The 23,082-nt window shown below is 37.7% G+C and overlaps 1 protein-coding gene across 6 annotated transcripts in view; it reads right to left on the bottom strand.

Annotated features, from left to right (window-relative positions):
* HMGN3 (high mobility group nucleosomal binding domain 3) overlaps positions 1 to 23,082 on the bottom strand; it is a 75,460-nt gene that overhangs the window by 5,739 nt on the left and 46,639 nt on the right. For all 6 annotated transcript variants that reach the window (XM_020975515.2, XM_020975514.2, XM_020975517.2 and 3 more), the window contains exon 4: positions 2,282 to 2,311. In XM_020975515.2, coding sequence (XP_020831174.2) covers positions 2,282 to 2,311 — 30 coding nt within the window. The remainder of the gene's footprint in view (positions 1 to 2,281; positions 2,312 to 23,082) is intronic.

Genomic DNA, 23,082 nt, shown 5'->3' with positions numbered 1-23,082 from the left:
GAAGTTCTGTGCAAGCCTGGCATAGATTGTTGTATCTCAGGGAAATGGGGCATGTGGCTCTGCACTTATGCATGTGTGAGTGTGTACATGTGCTGCTCATTGCTACTCACCTGAAAACCTTATTATTTATTTATTTAAAATAAGACATAAAAATCTACAGATAAAACTAGCTCTGGAGTCACTGAATAGAATAGCTTGCTGTGTTATCTACTGTTAAAATGTGAAGATAGTATAAACTTCACTTTTTGAGACTTCGCTAAGGTGTGAGAAAAAGGCGATGCACTGGGCCTCCTCCCTCACCCACCACGAGGTCAGGAATAATGCAATGCAGCAAAACTACTGTTATAGAAAACCTGCTCTACTGCCACTTCCTTATTCCATACTTCAGCCTCCTTTTGCTCTCTCTAATGGTTCGGCTAAAACTCATTTTCCTCCCTCTTTTTTGGGGGGGTGGTGGTGCAGGTCTGTGACTTTTTTTTCCTATTGGATGAACTCCTGGTGTGGAAACTTCTCCCTCCACTTCACACAAGCAACTTAAGAGGTAAAAATTACACAACTAGTATGTGTCAGAGGCAGGACTCAAACTGGACACTTTCTAACTTCTAAGGCCACTCTTCTATGCATTATGCCCTGTTGCATCTCACTCCTTTTCAGAGTGTCTGGCTAATCTGAGACGTAGGGAGGATTCTCTAATTCACACCCTAACTGCATTTTCAATTTGGTCCTAATACCATTTTTTGATTTGGTGCCCACCTACTATTGCAGGCCCCCCTGGGGCTAGAACAGAAACAGGTATGTGCCCCTCAGCATGAAAGCTCCAGAGTGTCAAAATCAGTATAGGCCCCAGTACTGGGGAGTCTTCCATTTAACCCTTGCTGTTCACAGTTCCTCCTGCCTGCCCCTGCTCTACATTATTTCAAGAGTCCTCTCAGACCATGGGAGAGGCATTTTGACTGAGTCCAAACTTCAAAGAACAAATACTCTTAATAAAAAGATCTGTTCTGTAAAACTTGGCCTCAGTCAAAAGGCTGTACCCAAGGACCCAGAAGGCCACATGTGGACTCAAGGCTACAGGTTTCTAACCCTATCCTAGACTATACTCAGTATAGTATAAAAGAGCTGTAAGGAACCTTAGAAATCACCTGGTCCAGGGGTTCTTAACCTTTCTGTGTTAGAGACCCCTTTACTAGGCCTGTGAGGTACACAGACCCTTTCTCAGAATGCTATTAAATGCATAAAATAAAATACTTAAAGATTACATAGGAAACCAACTATTTTGAAATACAGTTATCAAAATATATTTTTTTTAAAAGTTCACAGGCCCTCAGGCTAAGAACCCCTGACCTCCTTTACAGATGAAGAAAACTGATGGGCTGCTCAGAGGAGCTCTGAAGTCCATAGAGTTCAAATGACCTGTCCAAGGTCACACAGCTAGTTAGGCATAGCAGTCCTAGAACCCAGGCCCTTCTCACTACTCTATCTACCCTGCCCAATACCCATTTTAGATTTGGCCCCTCCAACCTCTCTGCCTGAGGTCAATTCTAGGGTCTAGTAGTAGGAAGATACTGAAACCACAGGGAAGGTAAGAGAGAAGGAGCCAGCAGGTTTAGACTGCTGGCCACAGTGAGACCAGCAGTGTTTTCCCAGTTAAGGCCAGTCCTTCTTCCCAATCTGGTGCACACTGGGATGTGTATCTAGGTGGGGTAGTGGGAACCCTACTCGTTACTAAGCCTCATGGCCAACTGGCCTTTCAAGCTGGGTGAGGCATGCCAGACCACTCCTGTAATTCCTCCCAACACCGAATCTTTCCATGTCTTAATCAGGGAGAGATAGAGAACCAGACTTCCTGCTAATGATATCACATCATTAAATAGGACTTGGAAGCCAAGACATTTATTTTGCCTTGATGATTTAATTATCTTGTATAATTCCATGCTGTCACATTTCATCGGTGCACATTTGATACAGTGAAGCTACTTCAGATTACTTGATTAAATTGTAAGCTCCTTGAGGGCAGGGATTGTCTTTTGCCTCTTTTTGTATTCTCAGCACTTAGCACAGTGCCAGACACATAGTAGGTAATTAATAAATGGTTACTGATTGGCGGCACCAGTGAAACGTGACTGAATAGTTGTGACACCAGTTATTTTAAAACAGAGAAAAGGGAGCAAGGGAAACATCACCTTACCATTCCTTTCAACAGCAACGTCACTGACTTGCTCTGGAATGGGGGACCATGTGCCCACAGGGACTACCCCAAGGGGCTTTATAAAATACTTACAGCTGACAATCTTGCAGACCGTCTTGTGGGCTAGAAAGAAAAGAGAAATATTTGAGTTGTATTATATCAAACCAAACCAAACCAAACAAAAATTCCACTAATTGTCACTTTCAGATATCTTTTCTTTTTTGGTGATTAGTCATAATAATAATAAAAAACCTACCTTTGTGTAGTGATCTATAATATTTCTATAACATCAACTCTGTGAGATAGATAGGGCAAGTACTATGATCCCCATTTTGTTGGCAAGAAAACTGAAGCTCAAAGCAGGTAAGAGAGTTGGCCAAGGTCACACAGCTGGTAAACGAGGTCCCCTGACTCCAGGACCTATCTAACACATAATGTAAAAAAATACATTTATTAAGTACCTACTATGTGCTAGGCATTGTATTAAGCACTGGTGATACAAATAAGGAAAAGAAAGGCTCAAGAAGCTCATAGTCTAATTGGGGAAGAAGACAATACACAAAAGGAAGCTAGAAGGGGAAGCAGCCGAGTAGGAGGAGGGGTCTGGGGGCAACTCCACTCTTTTCCACCGAGTCCAAACCAAGTACAGCTACTGATGTAAAGAGTCTTTTTTTAGAATTTTAAAAGCTTCAAGTTTTCCATATATCAGAAATAATTAAAAAGCAAGTATGAAAAATGGCATATAGTATATTACTGGAAGAAACAGGTTTGGTTCTCTCAAATTAGGGTAAGAAAAACAAAAAAAGAGAAATTTAAGGTTTTGCCATAAACTATGGTTGATATTGCTGGGAGAACAGTGTAAGACAGATGAGGTACTTTTACAAAAACTAGCTTTCATTTTCCTCCCCTCTTTGCAGAGGTGGGGGACAATGGGTGTGGAATATTGCATATACTGCCACATAGGACTGATGTATTGATTTGTTTGGTTAAATGACTTTTTTTCCTTTTCTTTTAAATATCTTTGTTGCAAGGGATAAGCTCACTGCATGGGAGGAGATATATTTAGAAATGAAGATGATATAAAAACAAAAAAATATTAATACAAATAAGATTAAAAAACCAACTCTCCACTGTCATTCTATTTCTTCAAAAGGAAATAACTTTAGTTAATACATGAACAAACTTGTTTCGTTTAGAAACAAATGCAAATATTTGTAGAGAACCAGATGAGACTGCAATTCCCCTTTTTGTTACCATGCTATTAGAGAAGAGAATTGATGAGGATGCCAAGCAATTTTCTTTTTAAAAAATTGTAGTTTGTCTTTAAGAAGTTAACCAGTTGCAGGTTGAACTGACATATTACTTACCAATACAAACATCTTCAGTGGCTCTCTATTGGCCACAGGAAAAAATACAAGCTCCTTTAGCCTCTCATTTAAAGCTGTCCACAATCTGGCTGCCACTCAAATTTCCAGAAATTTCATATTACTTTCTTTCATGCAGAGCCATACATAGTGTGAGAATTCTTGCCTGAGGCAAATTCTGTTGGGTGGGTGGGTGGGTGGGGAAGGGTGGTAGAAGTACAGACAACAGTATGTTTTGGTATAGTTGCAAGGAGATGATACAGTTCAACCTTGAAAGAGCCTGTACTGCTAGCGAGAACGGGGGAGAAGATGAGCACCCACAGAAGGGGAACCATGGTAATACAACTCCAAAGAGAATGGCTGACAAAGGAAGATGAGGTGAGGTCCAGGGATAGGGGCTGATACAAAGATGAAGTGCATCCTACTCCATGCCTTCGCATCAGCTGGCCCCCATTTCTAGAATGTATTCCTTTCTCATTTTAGCCTCTTATAATAGCTAAAATATTTAGCTTCCTTTTAAGGTTCAGCTCTATAGTTACCTCCTTCATAAAGTTTCCTCTTCTCTCTTCAAACTACCCAGAAGACCCCCTCACCCCATTCTCAGAGCACAAGACCTCTTGCACTTCACTGAGAAAACAGACCATTTGATGTGAGCTCTTTCTTCTCCACATCTCATAATCTCTTGACATTATCCCTCATTTTTGCTCTCTCAAATCCTCAATCTCTCCCTATCTACAGACTCCTTTCCCACAAGTCTCCCCCATTCTCAAAAACCCCTCACTACATCCTTTTTTTGTCCTTTAAAATCCCTTCATAGTGAAACATCTAGAAAAAAATATCTATACTGGTAGCCAGTTGCCTCTACCTCCTTTCCTTTCATTCAATTCTCCACCTTTTGCAATAGAGCTTCTCACTTTGCCATAACAGAAACTACCCTTTCCAAAGTCACCAACGATTTCCTAGTGGCCAAGTCTGATGGATTTTTCTCAGTCTTCAGCCTCCTTAATGCTTTTGTAGCATCTGACATTCTAGACTACCTCTCCTCCCAGCTACTCTGTCCTCTCAGGGTTTTTGTCATGGTTCTCTTGGTTGTCTCTCCAGGTGACCTCATTGGCTCTCTATTCCGATTCATTCTAGACACATCTGCCAGTGATTTTCCTAATGCCCACACCTAACCACATTACTTCTCTACTCAATAATTTCCAATGGCTCTTTATTTACCTCTAATATCAATTATAAACTCCTGTTTGGTATCTAAAGCCCTTCACAATCTGGCCCCAAACTCCCTTTCAGGCTTTATTACACATCACTCCCCTCAAAAAACGTTCTTTGTTCCAGCCAAACTGGTCTTCTTACTGTTCCTTATACTTGAAAAACTATTACGCCTCTGCAGCTTTGCACCAGGAATTTATCACCTCTTCATCCCTATCTCTTAGAATCCCTAGTTTCCTTCAATGCACAGTTCGAGCACCGCCTTCTACATAAATATACCTTTGCTGATCACCTCAAATTGCTAAGCATTTGTTTTGTATACACCTACATACAAACATGAAAGTATAGAAGTTTCACTCCTTTTATAACCCTAGTACCTAGCACGGTGCCTCGCACATAGTAGGTGCTTCATTAATATCTGCTGAGATTGATTGATTCTTCCAACTGTCAGAACTCTCTCCATCTTGAAATTACATTTACTTTCTGCATGCAGACTGTATTCTTCCTGTAAATCAGAAGGTTCTTAAGACTGTTTCATTTTTTGTTACAGCAAAGTAGACAGAGAGTAGGCCTCATAGACAGGAAGACCTGGGTCAAAGTCTCATCCGTGATACTGGCTGTGTGAAACTGAGCAAAGAACTTAAGGTTCCAATGCCTTAAGCAACCCTCTATAGCTATATGTTCGTTACAGGACAGTGACTTATCTGCTTTGGTAGACTGACTGTGCTCCCCAGGACCCCATGCAATATCCATGAAATCACAAGTCCTGCCTAAAATTCATACTCTACTGATTTTGATTTTGTGCTCATTTAGACAGGGAGGTTTATCTTCATATAGCAAGTCCTTTCTTTATGGATAGTACAAATAACTACAGTAAACAGGCTGGCAGGGAGAATATTTAAGCCACTTAAGAAAATAGTTCTCATACGCCACTAAGCACCTTCAAAAGCACATGTAAACAACAGACATGCTATTTACCAGTCAGTCATGTAATTCTACAAACAGAATTACAAAACACCCCTTGTAAAATAAAAGAAGATAAATCATTGGAGAGATAGTCATTATTCATGGCTGGGCCATAAGTATACAATAAAAATGGTGATACTATGTAAATTAACCTAAGGATTTAGTGCTACATCAATCAAACTGTCAAGAGGGTACTGTATAGAATTAGATAAAATAATGCTAAAATTCATTTGGAGGAACTAAAGGTCAAGAATCCTGAGAAAAATAATGAGGAGGCCTAGCATTATACAATTTCAAACTATATTATAAAGCAGCAATTATCAAAACGATTTGATACTGGCTTTAAACAAAATTTAAAAAAAAAATTAAGACTACATAAAAGAATCAGAAACTACAGAACATAATAGTCCAACATTTGACAAAGGGAAGAACAGAAATCACAAGGGGAAAGGAAACAAGCATTTATTAATGTTTATTTATTAAGGCACTTAATTTATTAAGTCCCTATCTATATGTCGGCACTTTACAAATATTATCTCATTTGATCTTCATCAATATTCTGGGAGGTAATGGGCTCTTACTGTCCCCATTTTACAGTTGAGGAAACTGACACAGTCAGAAGTAAAGTATCTTGCCCAGGGTCACACAGCTACTAAGTATACTAAGTATCCAGGAACAAATCTGAACTCAGGTATCCCTGACTCCGGGTCCCCCTGACATGAGGTTCAGCACTCCATCCACTGTACCACATGACTGCCTAAGGAAGAGCTCTCTAATAGTCAAAACTGCTGGGGTAAATATAAAGCCAATGGAGAAGATAAAGCTTAGACTAGCATTTTAGATGACAAAGTAGAGACTGTCTTTTACCGTTCTTTGTATTCCCAGCCCTTAGTACAGATCCTGGTACACAGTAGGTGCTTAATACAACTAAGAAAAAAGAAAGACACTGGCCATGTCTTAACACATGCAACATTCCATACCCATAGTCAATCAACAACCAGTCAATAAATATTTATTAAGTGCTTACTATGTGCCAGGCACTGGGCTAAATGCTGGGGATACAAAGAAAGGAAAATGAGACAATTCTTGGCCACCATTAAAATACTGCAAAGGAGGATGCCATCCACAGTTTTAGGTAGGAAAGAAGACATAGCAACTAGGAGAGAGACTGTATATGTGCATTCTAAAAAAAAACAGGAGTAAAATTAAACACATTCTAATGGGGGAGATAACATGAATATCTAGGTATTTACAAAATATATGAAGAGGATATGAAAATAACCTGAAAGGGGAAGACATCAGCAACTGGGGAGGGGCTGGGAAGACTAGGAAAGCTTCCTGCATAAAGTGTAATGTAAGCAGCATTCTGAAGGTGGAGGTGAGGGGGCAGAGCATTCCAGCTATGGGGGACAGCCAGAGCAAAGGCACAGAGATGGAAGATTGAGTATAGTGCCCAAGAAACTGCAAGTAGGTTAATACAGATGATTTGCAGAGTGTGTGGAGTGGAGTAAGGGGTAAGAAGATGGGAAAGGTAGGGAAGGGCCAGGTTACAAAGAATTTTAAATGCCACAGGTTCTATACTTGCTAAGAGGAGGAAAGAATGCTTTACCGGTAGTGGGATTCCACTAATGAGTTACAGCCTATTCAATCAATCAACGAGCATTTATTAAGTGCCTACTATGTGCACCGTACCCACTTACTAAACACTGAGAATACAAAGCAAAAAAGAAAGGTCTCTGTCCTTATTGTTGTTCACCATTCTCAAAAAAGACCAATGACATCAGGAATGTAATGTCTTGACTTGTGAGTTGGATGTGAATGAAGCACTGCTGCTCAAAGTTCTCATCCTCTCCAAAATCATTGCAGTCTAGTGTCAAGACAAAGGTCAAGACTCCTGGCTATGCCCAGGATGTAATGGGTGACCTTGGCCTTTTTAAATTAAGGTCTTTCCCAGGTCTCAGTTTGTCTCTATTTGATGACTAAGGGTTAGGTAAGACTTGAGACAAAAGGTGGTCCAATTTACATCCCAAAGGTGTCAACCTGAATGGGGAGGACCCTCAGAGTCTTTGGCCAGAATAGAAAACAATTGTTACTTACATTCATTCTAAGCCACGGATACTTAAACAATGTGCTACAGAGGTTTGGGCTGGGCCTATTACTGGCCATTCAATGAATGCCAGAATGATTTGTGTTTAAAGGCCTAGTCAAGTAGCTCTATTTAAACACAATACGCTTTTCAAAAAGCATGCTTTTCGGAGCTATATTTCAAGAAATGGAAAATGAAAATTGCGCAGGACAAAAGTAAATTATCTCAGCTTTTGGAGGAAAAGAAGGAGAAGGAAGAGGATGAAAAGTAAATTGTCTCAGCTTTTGGAGAATGACAAGGAGGTGGTGGAGGATACAATGACAACATGTACATGTATAGGAATATAGAAGACACATATAGAACAGATTCTATAAGGCAACCTTAGAGAAGGCACTAGTAGCTGGGGGAAGGGAACAGGGAGGACTGGGAAAGTCCTCTTGCTGAAGGTGATGGAATTTGAGCAGAATCTGAAAGGAAGCTAGTTTGCGAAGGGTGGGCATTCATTTGGAGAGAACACTTAAGGATTTGCTTAGAAGGTGGTGTTTGAGGTAAGTCTCAGGAAAACTAGAGATTCCAGGAGATGGACATGAGGAGAGAAATGTCTTCTATGCATGGGGGACAGTCAGTGGTCCAGAGAGGGAAGATTTAGTGTTGTATGTGAGGAACAGCAAATAAGCCAGTATGGCTAGAACGGAGAATGCATGGAGAGGGGTGACGTAAAAGAACACTGGAAAGGTAGGATGGAGCTAGGTTGTGAAGAGCTTCAAGTGTCAAAAGGAATTTTTATTTGATAAATAAAACGGAGTTAGTGTATTTTATTGAATACTTGGGGAAAGGGCCAAAGACAGAATTCTGCTTTAGGAAAAACACTTTGGCAGCTGTGTGGAGGATGGATTGGAGAAGGGAGATACTTTAAATGGAGAGACAAACGAGAAGGTTATCACAATAACCCAAAGAGAGGAGACTAGGGCCTCAACTAGGGAAGAGACTGTGAATAGAGAGAACGGGACAAAAAAGAGATGTTGTGAAGACTGAAAGGACAAGATCAGGCAAATGATTAGCCATCTGGAGTATGGGGAAGTGATTTTTTTAAAATTTTAAAAAATTGTTTTGGTTAGGCAATGGAGTTAAGTGACTTGCCCATGGTCACACAGCTAGTGAGCGTTATGTGTCTGAGGCTGGATTTGAATTCAGGTTCTCCTGAATCCAGGGCCAGTGCTCTATCCACTGAGCCACCTATCTGCCCCAAAGGGATTTTTTGACACCAAGGTCACAGACCTGGTGACTGAGGGGATGGTGATACCCCAGGGAGTAATAGAAAAGGTGAGAAGAAGAGTTTGGGAAAAAGATGAGTTCTGTTTTGGACATGCTGAGTTTGAGATGCCTATGGGACATCCAGTTTGAATGGGGAGAAACTTGACGTCCAGAGACTAGATAGAAGGCATAGCATAGGTGACATGGGAGGAAGGCCTGAATGACAGTGGTGTCTGTGAAATGAAAGAGAAGCGGATTTATACAAGAGATGTTATGGAGATGGAAGCAAGTTTTGGCAATGGATGCATAGGAGAAGTAAGAGTGAGTAGTCAATGATGGCACTAAGTTTGCAAGCCTGGGTAACTGGAAGGACAGTAACGCTCCCAATACTAATAGGTATTTCCAAAGAAGGATAAGTTTGGGGAAAGAAATGATGAATTCTGCTTTGGAGACATTGAGTTTGCTATGTCTACAGAGCATTTAGTTTGAAACATCAAATAGGCAGTTGATGCTACGGGTCTGGAACTCAGGTGAGAAGCTATTTATGTCATGTTCTCAATGATACCCATTTTAAATTCTCCAGACTTCAGTGCCTTATGTCTCAGCCAAAAATTACAGTGGAAGACTACTGATTTGAATAAAATACACCTTTGTTTCAAGGAGAAGTTTGGAGTCACTAAAAGAGCTTTGGAATTTCTCAAAAGCAATCCAGTCTGCTCCTATGTTCAATTCCAACTCACTGTCTTATCTACTTGCAATGACTATTATGTATACACATATACCCATTTATATATCGTTTTAAAAATGCAAACCCATTGATGGGCAAGCTGTATAGGCTGGCAAAGGTCATAGCATAGTCTGAACAATATGCATCCTTGATCCATTTGCTTTTTCTTCCTAGGTAGACAGCAGGCCAAAACTCTTGCTAAGAAGTTATGGATCTCATGCAGGAGGCTTTGAAATTTTATTCACTCCCCCCAAAAAAATAAACATCTGTAGGGTCTCATCATCTATAGAGATTCTCTCTTTGACTTGGATTCTAGGTCAGATCTTTTACATAATGGTGATGTCACTCAGTTTTATCATATGCCTAATATCAGTAATCAGAGAGTTATCAGACAAGGTAATCTCTCATATCTTTCAAGAAATCTTGTGTAATTTTAATGTATTCATAGGAAACACCTAGTAGGGGGAGAGTCCTTTAGAAAACATTTTACTCTATTAACTCACATTTTTGTTTTTTATAGTCAACAAAGAATAGGCCCAGTAGGATCTTGTTTTTTAGTCAATTATGCCATAGTAAAGACACCTTTGATGCTTACTACATGAATGACCACGGTCTAGTAATTTAATCTCCCTGGGTTTCAGTTTCTTCATCTCTAAAACAAGGGGGTTGGCCTAGATGGCCTCTGAGAGGTCTTTCAGGTCTAGAATTATAATCCCTATGGGGTCTACAGTGGAATATTAGTTGAGGAAGGCTTCCTCTTCCTTTTCTAATACTCTCATCAAGGATGCCTTTCATGCAGGTATAGATTATTCTCTGAAATGTTTATGCAGAATGAGAAAATAAGCATATGGTTAGGTAATAGGTAAAGTGGATTTTGAGCCACAAGCCTGTTGGTTTAAATCCTAGTCCTGCCATTTCCTATATGTATGACTGTGGAAAAGGCATATGACCTCTTCGGATAATAGTTTCCTCATCTATAAAAATGAGGGAGTTGGACTGATGGCTGGTTCCTACATTCCCTTGTAGTTCTAAATCTATTATCTTAAGGTACTCTCTTGATCACCTTTGGGAAGAGGGGACATAGGGAACATAATAAATACATAGAAAATCAATCTCTCCATGGTTCATCATTTTGTTAACTCCAGCCTAGTCCTTTTCTGTGTACCCTTAATTTAGTCCACTTGCCTTTCCCAATTTTTTTCCCTACAGTTCCATTTCTACCTCATAAGTACATCAGGGGCAGTGATGTTAGAATTCATGTTTGGCAGCTCCACTGTCCTTGACGGTGTGAAAAGTTCATTATAAAAATCTTGGCAGATCTTTTCTACCTTTTGTTTGTTTGTTGTTCTCCTTCCTATTTTGTCTTTAAATGACCTTGGGGTGCCTTTGTTTAGTTGGGTCTCACGCTAAAGTAAACTTTTTTAAAATTGGTTTTCCCCCCATGGTTTCTCATTGTTCTATGAAGTAACATTAATCATATTCTTCTACCACCCTTCTCTGTGAGATTTGACAAAGGAGTTTACTTTCCCCATTGGTACTACCCTTGTTGTGAGGATCAAATGGGACAATATTTATAACGTGCTTAGCTCAGTGCCTGGCACCTAGTTGGTACTTAATAAATGCTTTGTTTCCTTCTTTTCCTACTTCTCTGCTTGCCAAATTAGTTAAGTGTTTGCTAAGGCAGTTTTTAAGCTCTTTTGGTCTCCTTATGGCAAACTGAATTACATCAGTTAAACTCAGGTATGAAATTATTATAATTGGTGTTGATGTTCTTTCCTTGCATTCTTTCCCATATTCTAGCATCAAAAGCTTGTTTAAAACTATTTTAATTACCAGCTATACGCTTTTTCTCATATCTATTCTTCTAATTTATTTTTATCTTTGTTTTAACAAATTGAGGATCTGACTATAATCAAAAGGCTGATTCAGGAGTAATGCGCACATCTGTAATGGACCATTTATTGTCTTTTAAAATTGAGAAAGATGCACTGAACACCTACTTGTACATGATAATGTGGTAAATGCTGGTGATATGATTTTTTCCCCAAAAACATGTTCTCTATCCCTCAAGGAGCTTACAATCTAGCAGGGAAAGGGTGATGATGACTAAGAAGCAGAAAGCACTGAATATTTACAGAACTGAAATGAATGTTCACGTTAAACTGAACAACACGAGTTCACTTAATCAGCAAGCAGAGAACCAGGAAAGATTCTGGCTGATGAATTTATGAAGCTCTTTGACAATAATAATAGTCTGAGTTAATAGCAGTAATGTAACAATAAGCTGAATTTGTACGTGATCATCAATAATAGCTTCATGTAGACTATATTGGATGAGTTCAATATCTAAGTTATAGAGATATGACTAAGGGCTTATAGGCCCCATAGGAGATGAAAAGTTACCATCTTTATGCAAAATAGAAATGCAATTAAACAATCCTAATAACAGCAAGCTTTTATAATTTTAGTTACAAATGCGGATTTTGTAGCACTTAGAGCTAGAAAAAAGCTCAACATTTCCACCACCATTCTTAACCCTTTCTTGTCAGCCATCTAGTCCTTTAAAAATAGTTTCATTGATGTCTTTCATTTTAAAACCAAATCCTTTTCCCCTTATAAGCCACCCCCTCCCCCAATAAACTCTTCCTTGTACCAACAATTCCAACCAAAAACAGTTAAAATTTTATTTATTTTATTTTTAATTTAAACAGCCAATGTATTTGATATGTATACCACATTTCGCATCCATAGTTCTCACACTGCAACTGAGAAGGAAGGTATGTTTCCTTATCATTTCTCCACCACCTTTCAACTGATTTTAGTGGCGTTATCATTTACATTATTGGAAGCATTGTGTATATTATTCTCCTGGTTCTGCTTTCTTCACTCTGTACCCATGCATACAAGTATTCCCATGTTTCTTTGAATTCCTGACACTCTTTTTTATTTTTTGTTTTTTGTTTTTTCGCTAGGCAATGGGGTTAAAGTGACTTGCCCAGGGTCACACAGCTAGTAAGTGTTATGTGTCAGAGGTTGGATTTGAACTCGGGTCGTCCTGAATCTAGGGCCGGTGCTCTATCCGCTGTGCCACCTAGCTGCCCCTGAATTCCTGATACTCTTAAAAGCTAGTGCTTCTCCCCACACACCAATCATTTGTATTTATTAATCTGTATACGTGTTGTTCCTCTCAGAAGAATTCCACAAGGATAAAATATGGTTTCATTTTTGTCTTTGTAGTACATTGTCTGCAATAGAAGGTATTTAATAATAAATATGTTGGATTTAATTGAATTCCTCATATTCATTGTTTTTATGTTACCTATCTGATCTTACCTAGATTGAAGATCCATTAAGTGAAAACACATTAATAAACTGTGAAACCTACTGTCCTTGTCACCTCTCTAAGTAACACAATGAACAAGCTGTATAGAAAGATAATGTAAGAGAGTCCTGCATGGGCCCTAAAGAAAAAATGTTCACACAGAAGCATTTTTCTACAGAGCCTGACTTCTTCTACTGATCCAATGAGCTTACTAGCTTCAGACAATTCAAGGATATGAGAAGAGTTTCAAAATACAAAAAAGACCTGGGACATGAAAATGAGAAAGCATTTTTAGCTTGATTATATCTATACCAATCTGTTATCTAAAAAGCTAACCTTTCTACTACTAAAAAAATGTTAATTGCCCTTTTCAAAATTTATCACCTTTCTGAGATCTACTTTTCTTCTTCAGAAAAGAATATCTTATCACCTTTCTTCTCATCATCATCATATGGGAACTTCCTTTAATATGCAAACACTGGAGACTGTGACAAGCCTTTGGTTTATAGCCGGCCGGCATACGTGTGCAGGTATATGTGTACATATACATTGATGGATACCTTCTTGAAAATCTGTCCCCTGAAAAGCTCTAGTCTCTGAAAGCTAAGTCAACTTTAGGAGGCTGCATGGTTTGGTGGAATCAGGATTTGGAATCAGAGGACCTGGGTTCAAATACCGACTCTCCACTTCTTGTGTGTGTGACCTAGAGCAAGTCATCTCACTTCTTTGGGACTTAGTTACCTTACCTGTAAAATATAGGTGTTGGATTTGATAATTTGTAAAGTCCCTTTCAGATCTAAATCTACGACCCTATAAATAACTGGATTATCTAAAAGATATGAAATACAATAACCAGGTATGATTTTTTCCTTTTCTTGACATTATATTTTTTAAAAAATAAATTTATGTTTATTTTTAAGATTAATTTTTTTTAAAAATTGAGTTCAGAATTCTCTTGCCCTTCCCAATCCATCTCCCACTTATTCAGAAGGCAATATGATATTGATTACATGTGTGAAATAACACAGAACATATTTCCAAACTAGCCATGTTGCAAAAAAAGCAAGAAAAATAAAGTTAAAAATTATACTTCAATCTGTACTCAGAGTTTATTAGTTCTCTCTAGAAGTGGATAAAATTTTTCATCATGAATTCTTTGGGAATTGCCTTGGATTACTGAATTGATCAAAGTAGCTGAATCTTTCATAGTTAATCATCTATACAATATTGCTATACGTGCACACAATGTTCTCCAGGTTCTGCTCACTTCACTTTGCGTGAATTCATATATGTCCAGTTTTTTCTAAAATCATCCTGGTCATCATTTCTTATAGCACAACAATATTCCAGCAAATCATATACCACAACTTGTTCTGCCATTCTCCAACTGATATGCATCCCCTCAATTTCCAATTCTTTAAAAAGATCTGCTATAAATATTTTTTTGTACAAATAGGTCCTTTTCTGAAAAGACTTGCATGAACTGATGCTGAGTGAAGTGTGCAGAATCAGGAAAACATCGTACACAGTAACAGCAACACTGTGTGATGACCAACTCTGATAGACTTAGCTCTTCTCAGCAATACAATGATCTAAGACAACTAATTCCAAAAGACTCAGGATGGAATATGCTATCCACTTCCAGAGAAAGAACTATGGACTCTGAATGTAGATCAAAGCACACCATTCATTCTTTTTTTTCTTTCTTGTGGTTTTCCCCTTTTGTTCTGATTCTTCTTTCACAACACGACTAATGCAGAAATAGGTTTAATATGATTGTACATTTATAGCCTATATCAGACTGCATGCTGTCTGGGAGGGGGAGGGAGAAAAAAATTGGAACTCAAAATCTTATAAAAGTGAATGTTGAAAACTAAAAAAAAAAAAATTAAAATAACACTCCCCCCCCCAAAAAAATAGGTCTTTTTCCTTTTTCTTTAATCTCTTTGGGATACTAGTAGTAGCATTACTGGGTCAAAGGGTATGCACAATTTTATAGACTTTGGGGCACACTTCCAAACTACTCTCCAGAATGGCTGGACTAGTTCATGACTCTACCAACAGTAGGCATTAGTGTTCCAATTTTTCCACATCCTCTCCATCATTTATCATTTTCCTTTTGTCATGTTAGCCAATCTGATGGGTGTAAGGTGGTATCTTAGAGTTGTTTAATTTGCATTTAAGCAGTAGTGATTTAAAGCATTTTTTCATGTGCCTATTACTAGTTTTGATTTCTTCTTCAGAAAAGTGCCTGTTTATATCCTTTGATCATTTATCAGCTGAAGAATGGCTTTTATTTGGCTCAGTTCCCTACATATTTGAGAAATGAGGCCTCTATTAGAGAAACTTGTTGCAAACATTCTTTTCCCCAGTTTCTTGTTTTCCTTCTAATTCTGGCTGCATTAGTTTTGTTTGTGCAAGACCTTTTAACTTAATGTAATCAAAATTATCTATTTCACTTTCTGTAATTCTCACTATCTATTGTTTGGTTATAAACTCTTCTCTTATCCATTGATTTCACTGGCACATTTTTCCATGCTACACTTATTTACTTATGATATGAACCTTTATGTCTAAATCATTCATACATTTTGACCGTATCTTGGTATATGGGGGAGATGCTGGTTTATACTTAGTTTCTGCCAAATTGCTTTCCAACGTTCGCAGCAAATTTTTGTCAAATGTTGAGTTCTTACCCCAAAAGCTGTATCTTTAGGTTTATCAAACACTAGATTATTATGGTCATTTACTACTGTATATTGTGTACACAATCTATTCTACCACTCTATTTATTAGCCAGTACCAGATGTTTAATGATTACCACTTTGTAATACAGTTTAAAATCTGGAACTGCTAGGCTACCTTCCTTAACACTTTTTCACTAATTCCTTTGATATTCTTGACCTTTTGTCCTTCCAGATAAATTTTGTTACTATTTTTTCTAGCTCGATAAATTAACTTTTGGTAGTTTGACTGGTATGGAACTGAACAGGTAAATTAACTTAGGTAGAATTTCTACCCACTATTAATCAAATAATTCTAGTATTCTGAAAAGGTGGGGTTTGGGGATGTCACCAATTATGGTTTTTGTCTGTCACCAACAATTTCTTAGATGAAGAATGCCCTGAGGATAGGTTAAAGAAGCTAGAAAGATGAAATGTATAAACTGATGAAAATTTAATTGAGCCTTCGAGGTATTCTTAAATTTTGGTTCTTCTAGACTGTTAGTATGAAGCCACTATTAATTATGACTTTTATAAACACACAGCAACTTGCTAGATACAGAAACCATTCTCAATAACTAGTGGTTAATTACTTGATTATGTTAGGATGAAGTCTATTGGACTCAGAGGGTGTTTATTATATGGACTCATATTTTTAGTGTTAGCCACAAAAGGAAGACAAAGGTCAAATCTCATTGTGATAAACATCCTAGGGTGTTCATAGTCTTTCACAGTATTAGGTGTCAGTTAAAATACACCAAATGTTCAATGGAATGTGGACACTTTAAAATTTCATAGATATTTCCATTTTTAAAGTATTCGTTGTAACTGGGTTTGATTTATATGGATTGTAGGGAACTTATCCATAGATTGGGAGATGAACTAGATCACCTCTAATTTTAGGTTCTGGGTATGGGCTGATTTTCTATTTGCTTCTAAGTAAAATTTGAATTGTATGCCATTCTCATTGTAGATGAGCTTTTGAAGGTGGGAGCTGAGACAGAGGCCCAAGGAGTGGGCACCATTCTCTCTTCCCAAGTTGAAGTTTTTTCAGCTAGTACAAAAACACAGGAAGAAGTAAGGTTTCCATTGCTAGAGTTTCAAAACAAGCCTCCGACTTTTCAGGACTTTAAGAATTCTGTTCAATGCAATGATCAACCACAATTTCAGAGGGGTCACGATGAAGCATGCTACCCACCTCCTGAAAGAGAGGGAATGAACTCAGTGCAGAACGAGACAGGTTTTTTTTTTTCTATATGAGCAATGGCTGAATCTATTTTGCCTAACTGATTTTCACTTTTCTTTTTAATAGAGTGGGGGAAAGGAAGGAAGGAGAGATAATACATTTTTGTTCACTGGATAAAATTTAAATGTAAAAAAACCCCAAACAAACAAAACTAGTCTTAATTATACTGTGTGTTCAAAACCTGACGGTAATTGGAGAGAGGGGAGATGAGGGTCCTCATCACAATAGAACAGTGTAGCTTTGGGACTTGGATATTCCTATGTGCCTCTCCTTACACATCTGTGTATTTTCCTCGTCCCTCTCCAGAGGGGTCTGTGGGCCAGGTTGCACTGCTGAGGTGACAGTCATCTTTGGGTACATGGAATAGTAAGAAGATTTGGCTGTGATGAATCTTTCACAAGGTCAGCAAAAATTAGATAGTTTTAACAATACCTTCTGTCTCCATTAAACTGTGAGCTCCTTCAGAGCATGGACTTTTTTGTTTTGCTTTTTTAGGGGTTTTTTTGGCTTTTCTTAGTATCCCTAGTGCTTGGCACAGTGCCTGGCATATAGTAAGCATTTAAGAGGTGTTAGCTAGCTGACTAATTGTAGTAGATGAAGAGAAGTCATGACAGTATGGCACCCCAATAGCTTTTAATTCTTGGAGCTGCATCTGGGGCCAAATAGACATCATCTCTGTTTAAGAATATTTACTATGAAGGTCACTGGGAATATACTTATCCTAGCAATGCCACTATTCAAATCTCAAGGAATTCATGGTGGAAGATCTCCCCATTTACAGCCAAAGACTGTATTCAATGCCGTAACAATTGACCAATTCAAGGAATTAAAATACACCACACACGAACAGAGCAACAACAACAAAAAACCCCCCAACAACAGTGAAACCAGTTGTTTGGCATTGTGTAGACAAAAAATGGCTTTCTGAGTGAATTTTCTATTTTTCAAAACAGTCTTGTTCATAATAAGCAGACACAGCCTCAGTCTCAGCTGCCCCTTTTGGAATGCTCATGCTGTCATCTTATGTTGCTTTTGGAGATCTGCCTGGTGACTTAATTTTTTGAGCTTTTTTTTTTCAAGAAAATTAAAGGATTAACCATTCTTTTACTAAATTTGGGGATGTGATTATTTAAAAACCCTAACAAACTTTGAAGACAATAGAATGGAAGAGGAACTGTCCTGCTTTTCCCAAAAATGCTTCTTAGGGCCATGATAAGAGACATAATGCTGGTTCGAACTAGTCTAGAACTCCTCATAGCCTTGTCACTGAATTTGACCCTTGGCAAAACAGATTTGAAAGGCTGTCACATAAAAGAAGGACTGCCCTTTTTCTGTTTGATTTCATAGGGCAGAACTAGGGGCAATGAGAGGATGTTGAAATGACGTAAATTTAGGTTTGATGTTGGGAAAAACTTGCTAACAATGAGAACTGTCCAAAAGTGAAATGGGCCACCTCTGAAGGAAGTGTGTTCTCCCTAACTACGGGTCTTCATGCAAAAACTGGATGACCACTTATCAAAATGTTACAGAGCTGTGAATAGAATGCTGGGCCTGAAGTCAGAAGAACTGGCTTCGAATCCAGTCTCACTAACTTGTTGTATGGCCCCAGGCAAGTCACTTAACCTTTCTGTGCCTCAGTTTCCTTATCTGTAAAACAGGAATAATAGCACCAACCTCATACAGTTGTTGTAAGACTCAAATGTGATCATGTGTATAAAGTACCTTCCATAGCTTAAAGCTGTACAAATGCTATCTGTTGTCATTTTTATTTGTTATTTTTATTATGTTATTATTATTTTTATTTATTGTTATTATGCTTATTCATTATCATTTCATTCTTTATTTCTATACTACTATACTTCATTTCTATACTATACTATATATACTATTTTTTCTCAGTGTAGTATAGAAGTAGTCCAGGGATAAGTCACTATGCTGCTATTTTTCTTTTATAGCTAATGTTCTGCAGACTGTTGTACAATTGGGAAAAATAATTACTTTTTGTAACTGAATAAAAGTATTAGAAAGAAAACTCTTGGAGCTCACTAAAAGCATCCTTAGTACAACTCTGATAGATAGTATATAGAATGTTGAAGATGATAAGTACATTATTTCAGCCTATTCTGATATCTTCTGCTAGGTCTCTATACTTTGAAAGATTTTCTTTCTCATGACAGGCAGAGTGGCTTAGTAGATAGAACACTAATTTCAGGGCCACAAAGACCTGGATTCAAGTCCCAGCTCTCATATTTATTTTCTGCATACCTCTGGGGAAATCAATTATCACCTCAGTGCTCTTTACGATTCTCTAAGAATATAAGTAGCAGAAGACATGCATTGAAAGAAGAAACTTCTCTTCTGGGAGTTTCCTATACCAATGATATCATAGTCCTCATCTTTATCCCCTTCTTTTTTGCATAGTTCAGAGATTATGAGTTTTTGGTATGGTGAAATATATTTAAAACATTCTTAAAAATTCATGGGTCAATATTTTATCTGGATGATTGTGGGCAACAGCTGGGTCTATGTGGTAATAATGCTCTAGCTGATTCTGGAAAGCAACTGGGAATTTAGTTCCCACTATAAGACATATACCATAAAGAAGTCAAGGATAAAAAGAAAGTCCTTATATGCACCAAAATATTAATAGCAGCCTTTTTTTGTAGTAGTAAAGAACAAGGCACAAAACAGATGCCCATTGACCAGGCAATGGCTAATCAAGCTGTAGTTCATGAATGTCATGGAGTACATTACTGTGCTATAAGAAATGATGAACGTAATACATCAAAGAAGCATGTAAAGACATATGAATTGATGCAAAGTGAACAAAACCAAGCTAATAACACACATAAATGATGACAATGTTTCTTTTTCTCACTAGCTGCTTTGCTATCCTAGTAATACCTCCACCCTGAGGCTGACTGACGCCTGCCCTAACCACTATTTCTGAAAGGTTTCCCCTATTTTTCAGCTCCTTTTATGTGTCATCTTCCCTCAGTTGAATGTAAGCTCCTTGACTGTAGGGGCTGTCATTTCTTGCTTCTATCTGTATCCTCAGAGTTTAGCACAGCGCTCAGTAAGTTCTTAATAAATGTGCTATCTATTTATCTACAATGATGTCAAAAAACAACAAAGCAATCAAAATAGAATGACAAATGTGAAATAATTATGACCAAGCTTTGTTCCAAAGACACATTAGAAGGCACCTCCCAGACTTCTTTACAGGGAAGGGGGCTTATGGAACACATCATATAATGTCAGACTTCTTGTATGGACTGGTTAGTTTTGCTGAACTTCTTAAAATCTTTATCATAAAGCCTCTGGTGGGGGGAAAGGAATACAATGAAAAATGAAGGCAATGTAAAAACAAAACATAGTAATAAAATTGTATTTTAAAATGAAAAATATATACAATTTTAAAAAAATAATATTCTGCCTCCAGTGGTTTATTAGTTGAGTTCTCAAGGATATGTTGAAGTCTATATGAGAATATGGAATTTATCATCTGTCAGTCTATAAAAGGTCTACTCTTTAGTATTATTCTAGCCATCAGCCTGCAATGATGTGTTGCATAATTTCTACTTTTTCCTTGAATAACATACACTGATCAGTTAAGTCTAGGATTCCTTAGGGGATAACAGGATAATGCTTCTATAATTTCTTGTAGCAATGACCTGATCCCAAATTGCCATCATAAACCCTTGTGTCTCTATACAACAAATCTGCAAGTCTCCACTGTTTGTTCAATGCTTCTTTGTCAATATATTATTAGTAGAGTTCATGTAGATATCACTCATGGAAGGCCTTGTGATTCCACTCTTGGATCTTAGCAATTTCATGAGCTCCATCTGGAGGCAAATGATTTTCAGTTCAATTTGACAAATCTAATAAGTAAGTGCATACTGTCAGACTTTACTACCACTGTTCAGAGAAGTGTTATCTGCTTGTTATGTATTTCTGTAAATATATGTATGTTTCTGACCTTTTTTGTCATATGCTGTTGTTGTTCAGTATTCAGTCACGTCCAACTCTTCATAACCCCATTTGGGGTTTTCTTGGCAGAGATATTGGAGTGGTTTGCCATTTCCTTCTCCAGCTAATTTTACAGATGAAGAATTGAGGCAAACAGGGTTAGATAACTTGCCCAGGGTCACACATCTAGTAAGTATATGAGGGCAGATTTGAACTCACAAAGATGAGTCTTCCTCGCTTCAGGCCCAGAACTCTAGCTACTGTACCACCTAGCTGCCTTTTGTCATATGCTATGGATATGTACTAATTATTTTCCTTCTTTTTGATAAGGGAGTGTTACTTTTTTCCATAATAGCCTTACGCTGATGGGGCCTGTGTTTTGTTAGTATTCTATGGCTTATAATTATTATGATTACTATAGTTACCTCATTGTTCTTAGAGCCCAAGGACAAGTGGTTATTCTGGCATTTTTAAAAATTAAATGTTTTGTGAGCTACTGAATAGGTGAATAAAATTACTGCACAGCTCTATTTATTATTATTATTATTGTTGCTATTATTATTAGAGATTCATTTGGGGGTTACAGAGTAGACTAGATGGTCACTGAGATTCCTTCCAACAATCAAATGTGATCCAAGTCACTTAGCCTCTCTGGGACTCAGTTTTCTCATTTAGAAGAACGAAGAGGCTGGACTAGATGAGCTTTGAATTCCTTTCCTTTTCTGAATCTTTGATACTCTGAATTTCTTTAAACTTTTTAAAAAAATTTGCTTTTCAAAAAAAGAAACACCTTCTCTTCCCTCACACACACACATTAAGAAAGCAAGAAAAACAAAGCCCCTGTTACAAAAATGCAGTCAAGCAAAACAAATTCCTGCATTGGCTACATATGTGTGTGTGTGTGCATACATATGTGTGTATATACATATATGCATATATATGTTTATGTGTGTGTGTGTGTGTGTGTGTGTGTATGTGTGTGTATATATAAAAAATTACATCTCAACCCACATTCTGCCTCCCATCACACCTCTCCATCAGGAGGTGGTAGCATATTTCACCTTAAGTCCTCTGCAATTGTGATGGTCAGAGTTTCTAAATCTTTCAAAGCTGATTTTTTTTTTACAATATTGTTGTTATATAGTTCTCCTGGTTCTGGGCATTTCATCACAGTTTATACTTGTCTTTCCAGGTTTTTATGAAACTATCCTCTTCATCATTTCTATTTTCAAAATAAAATTTTATCTTCAAATGGAGATCTATGTTCTCTCCATCCTACCTTCCCTATTCTCCCACTGAGAAGCAAAGACTAAACAAAACCCCCAAAATTCTGTTATAAAAAGGTATGATCAAACAAAACAAATTCCCTACATTGTCCGCATCGAAAAAATACATGTAATCTGTACTCTGAGTCCATCTCTTTATCAAGAAGTGGGAAGTACCCTTCATCATTTCTTACAGGACAATAGTATATGATCATATTCACTGGCTCAGCCATTCACCAATTGATGATTATCTCCCCACCCCCACACCCCACTGAGTTTTCAATTTGCTGCTAGAAATATTTTTGTACATATGGGTCTTTCTCCTCTTTCTTTGATCTCTTTGGGGTATAAACCTACTAATGGTATTGCTGAGTTAAAGGGTAGGACACAATTTAATAGCTTTTTAGGCGTAGTTCCAAATTGCTTTCTAGAACGGCTAGACCAGTTCACAACTCCACCACGCTGTACATTGATGTACCTGTTTTCCCACAGCCCCTCCAGTGTTCGTCATTTTCCTTTTTGTCATCTTAATCAATCTGATGGGTATCAGAACCTTGGAGTTATTTAAATTTTCATTTTCTAATTATTAGCGATTTAGAGGAACTACAATTTCTTTGAACGATTTGTAGGATTTTAACTGGTCAGGCAGTTATATTGACGAAACTCACATGCATGTTTTCTCTCATAAAGAGCTAGCCGTCACTAACTCCTTTCTTTTTCTTTAATACGAATAATTAAAAATATATATTTATGAGTA

This window comes from Phascolarctos cinereus, unplaced genomic scaffold (genome assembly GCF_003287225.1).
Source record: "Phascolarctos cinereus isolate Bilbo 61053 unplaced genomic scaffold, phaCin_HiC Scaffold_5;HRSCAF=322, whole genome shotgun sequence".
Classification (NCBI taxonomy): domain Eukaryota; kingdom Metazoa; phylum Chordata; class Mammalia; order Diprotodontia; family Phascolarctidae; genus Phascolarctos; species Phascolarctos cinereus.
The sequence above is the reverse complement of the archived record's forward strand: the minus strand, read 5'-3'. Positions and strand labels throughout refer to the sequence as shown.